Here is a 2200-nt window from a genome sequence, read left to right as displayed (position 1 = left end):
TGTATACCACATCTGGGGATGTAAGCTGCATGCTCCTTATGAGAATCTAATGCCTGAGGGTCTGAGCTGCGGAGGTGATGCGAGTGCTGGGGAGGGGCTGCAAATGCAGATTATCATCAGCGGAGGGGGTTGACTGCACAGAGACCATAATAAATCAATTGCTTGCAGAATCATATCAAAGTCATTCCTTCCCTCAACCCCTATCCATGGAAAAATTGTCTTCTATGAAACTAGTCCCTGGTTTCAAAAAGGTTGGGGACAACTGACATACACTAAATTTTAAGTCAGACCTCCTAACTATATTCTGTCATCTTCTCTTGACATAGTAAGAGACAGAGAGAGGACTGGCACCTGTGGCTTAAGTGGCTAAGGCGCTAGCCACATACACCTGAGCTGGTGGGTTCAAATCTAGCCTGGGCCTGCCAAACAATGACTACTGCAACCAAAAAAAGAAAAAAAATAGCCAGGCATTGTGGCAGGTGCCTGTAGTCCCAGCTACTTGGGAGGCAGAAGCAGGTGAATCACTTGAGCCCAGAAGGTGGAGGTTGCTGTGAGCTGTGAAGCCATGGCATTCTAACTGCAACCAAAAAATGGCCGGGCGTTGTGGCGGGCGCCTGTGGTCCCAGCTACTTGGGAGGCTGAGGCAAGAGACTCACTTGAGCCCAGAAGGTGGAGGTTGCTGTGAGCTGTGAAGCCATGGCATTCTAACTGCAACAAAAAAGTAACCACGTGTTGTGGTGGGAGCCTGTAGTCCCAGCTATTTGGGAGGCTGAGGCAAGAGAATTGCTTTAGCTCAAGAGTTTAAGGTTGCTGTGAGCTATGACACCACAGCACTCTACTGAGGGTGACATCATGAGACTCTGTCTCAAAAAAACCCCAAAAACAAACAAATAAAAAAGCTTAATTTCAATTCAGACTAGCCTTATTAAAAACAAACATCTCCCCTCCAAACTTTAAACTTAAGGTACCACACTGTACTTACATAGAAACTAATAAGTAAGATTTTAAAAAGCACATAAACATACATACATATATATATATACTCCTATTAAAGTACAATTTATTATCAAATACATTTTAAAAAATCTAAATATGAAAATGCAGTCCACATAGCCTTATGAGAATTTTGCCTTATAGAAATTTTAATAAGTTATGACATATCCTATTAACGCTATTATTACTCAGAGGCTTCAATACAAGGAATCATTCATCTTAAAATATGAACTACTTAGTTTTAGGAAGCAAATATTAACATAAGGAAAAGTGCTTTTGAGAATATTAAGTATTTCATTTGAGTTACATAACAACCCTATGAGGTGGCAAGTTGGTATTAAGTGTCATCATAATATAGAAGCTCAGAGAAATTAAGCAGTTTTTCCAAGAGATCAGAGCAGTCCACGATTTTTTTTTATGCCAAGCCATAAAGATGATATTTTTGGCTATAAAAGACTCCAGGGTCCTGTTTTAACAATAGTAAAAAGCTCCAATTTTCATTATAGCAATTAAGTCAATGACAAACATATTTCAAAAGTGAGATTAATAGAGTAATAACGTTTAGAAAGCTACTTACTACTCCAATGTGGCAAAGTAAAACTGAACTTTGAGGGTTGATATCAAGTGCTTTCTGGAAATGCATTTCTGCAAGGCTGAATTTTTCTTGCTTGTAATAAATCATTCCTAAACCATACCTGAAGGTATAAGCAAAGTATAATTTTAAGAAGATGAACTTTTGTTTGCTAATTTAGTTTAACTAGTAAAATGATATGTATGGAACCTGGCATTTTAACAAAATAGTGAAAAAATGTGGTGGTCTTAGAGGAAAGACACAAAGTATCATTCATGATTAAAATCATTAAAACATTTTTAGAAGATTCACTCTTACAATTAAAAACAGAAACTCAAGTTAAGTCATTCAAATAAAACTATAATGAGGAAAAAAAAAACAACATTCTTAAACTCATCTCTACTATTTATATTTAACTGCTAGAGTGGTTGTTATATGTGTGCCAAGAACTTTGCTAAATTATCTCATTTAATTCTAGGAGGAGTCATGAGAAAGTAGGCATTGTTATCACCATTTTCAAATAAGAAAACAGGTTTAGAGAAGTTAAATAACTTAAAAAGTTATATAGCTAATAAGGATTCTAAACAAGTCCTTCCTTTATGATTTTAAAGCCTGAACATTTTTTTTTTTTTTTTT

The 2200-nt window shown here is 36.4% G+C and overlaps 1 protein-coding gene across 10 annotated transcripts in view; it reads right to left on the bottom strand.

Annotated features, from left to right (window-relative positions):
* The window catches only part of CDC27 (cell division cycle 27), a 90382-nt gene that overhangs the window by 19356 nt on the left and 68826 nt on the right, over positions 1-2200 (bottom strand). For all 10 annotated transcript variants that reach the window (XR_002772393.1, XM_003786224.3, XM_003786223.3 and 7 more), the window contains one exon: positions 1571-1688. Coding sequence is in view for 9 of the 10 variants with exons in the window: in XM_003786224.3 (XP_003786272.1) it covers positions 1571-1688 (118 nt within the window). In the remaining variant the exon portion in view is untranslated. The remainder of the gene's footprint in view (positions 1-1570; positions 1689-2200) is intronic.

Source organism: Otolemur garnettii, unplaced genomic scaffold (genome assembly GCF_000181295.1).
Source record: "Otolemur garnettii isolate 467f Iridium unplaced genomic scaffold, OtoGar3 scaffold00018, whole genome shotgun sequence".
Lineage (NCBI taxonomy): Eukaryota > Metazoa > Chordata > Mammalia > Primates > Galagidae > Otolemur > Otolemur garnettii.
The sequence above is the reverse complement of the archived record's forward strand: the minus strand, read 5'-3'. Positions and strand labels throughout refer to the sequence as shown.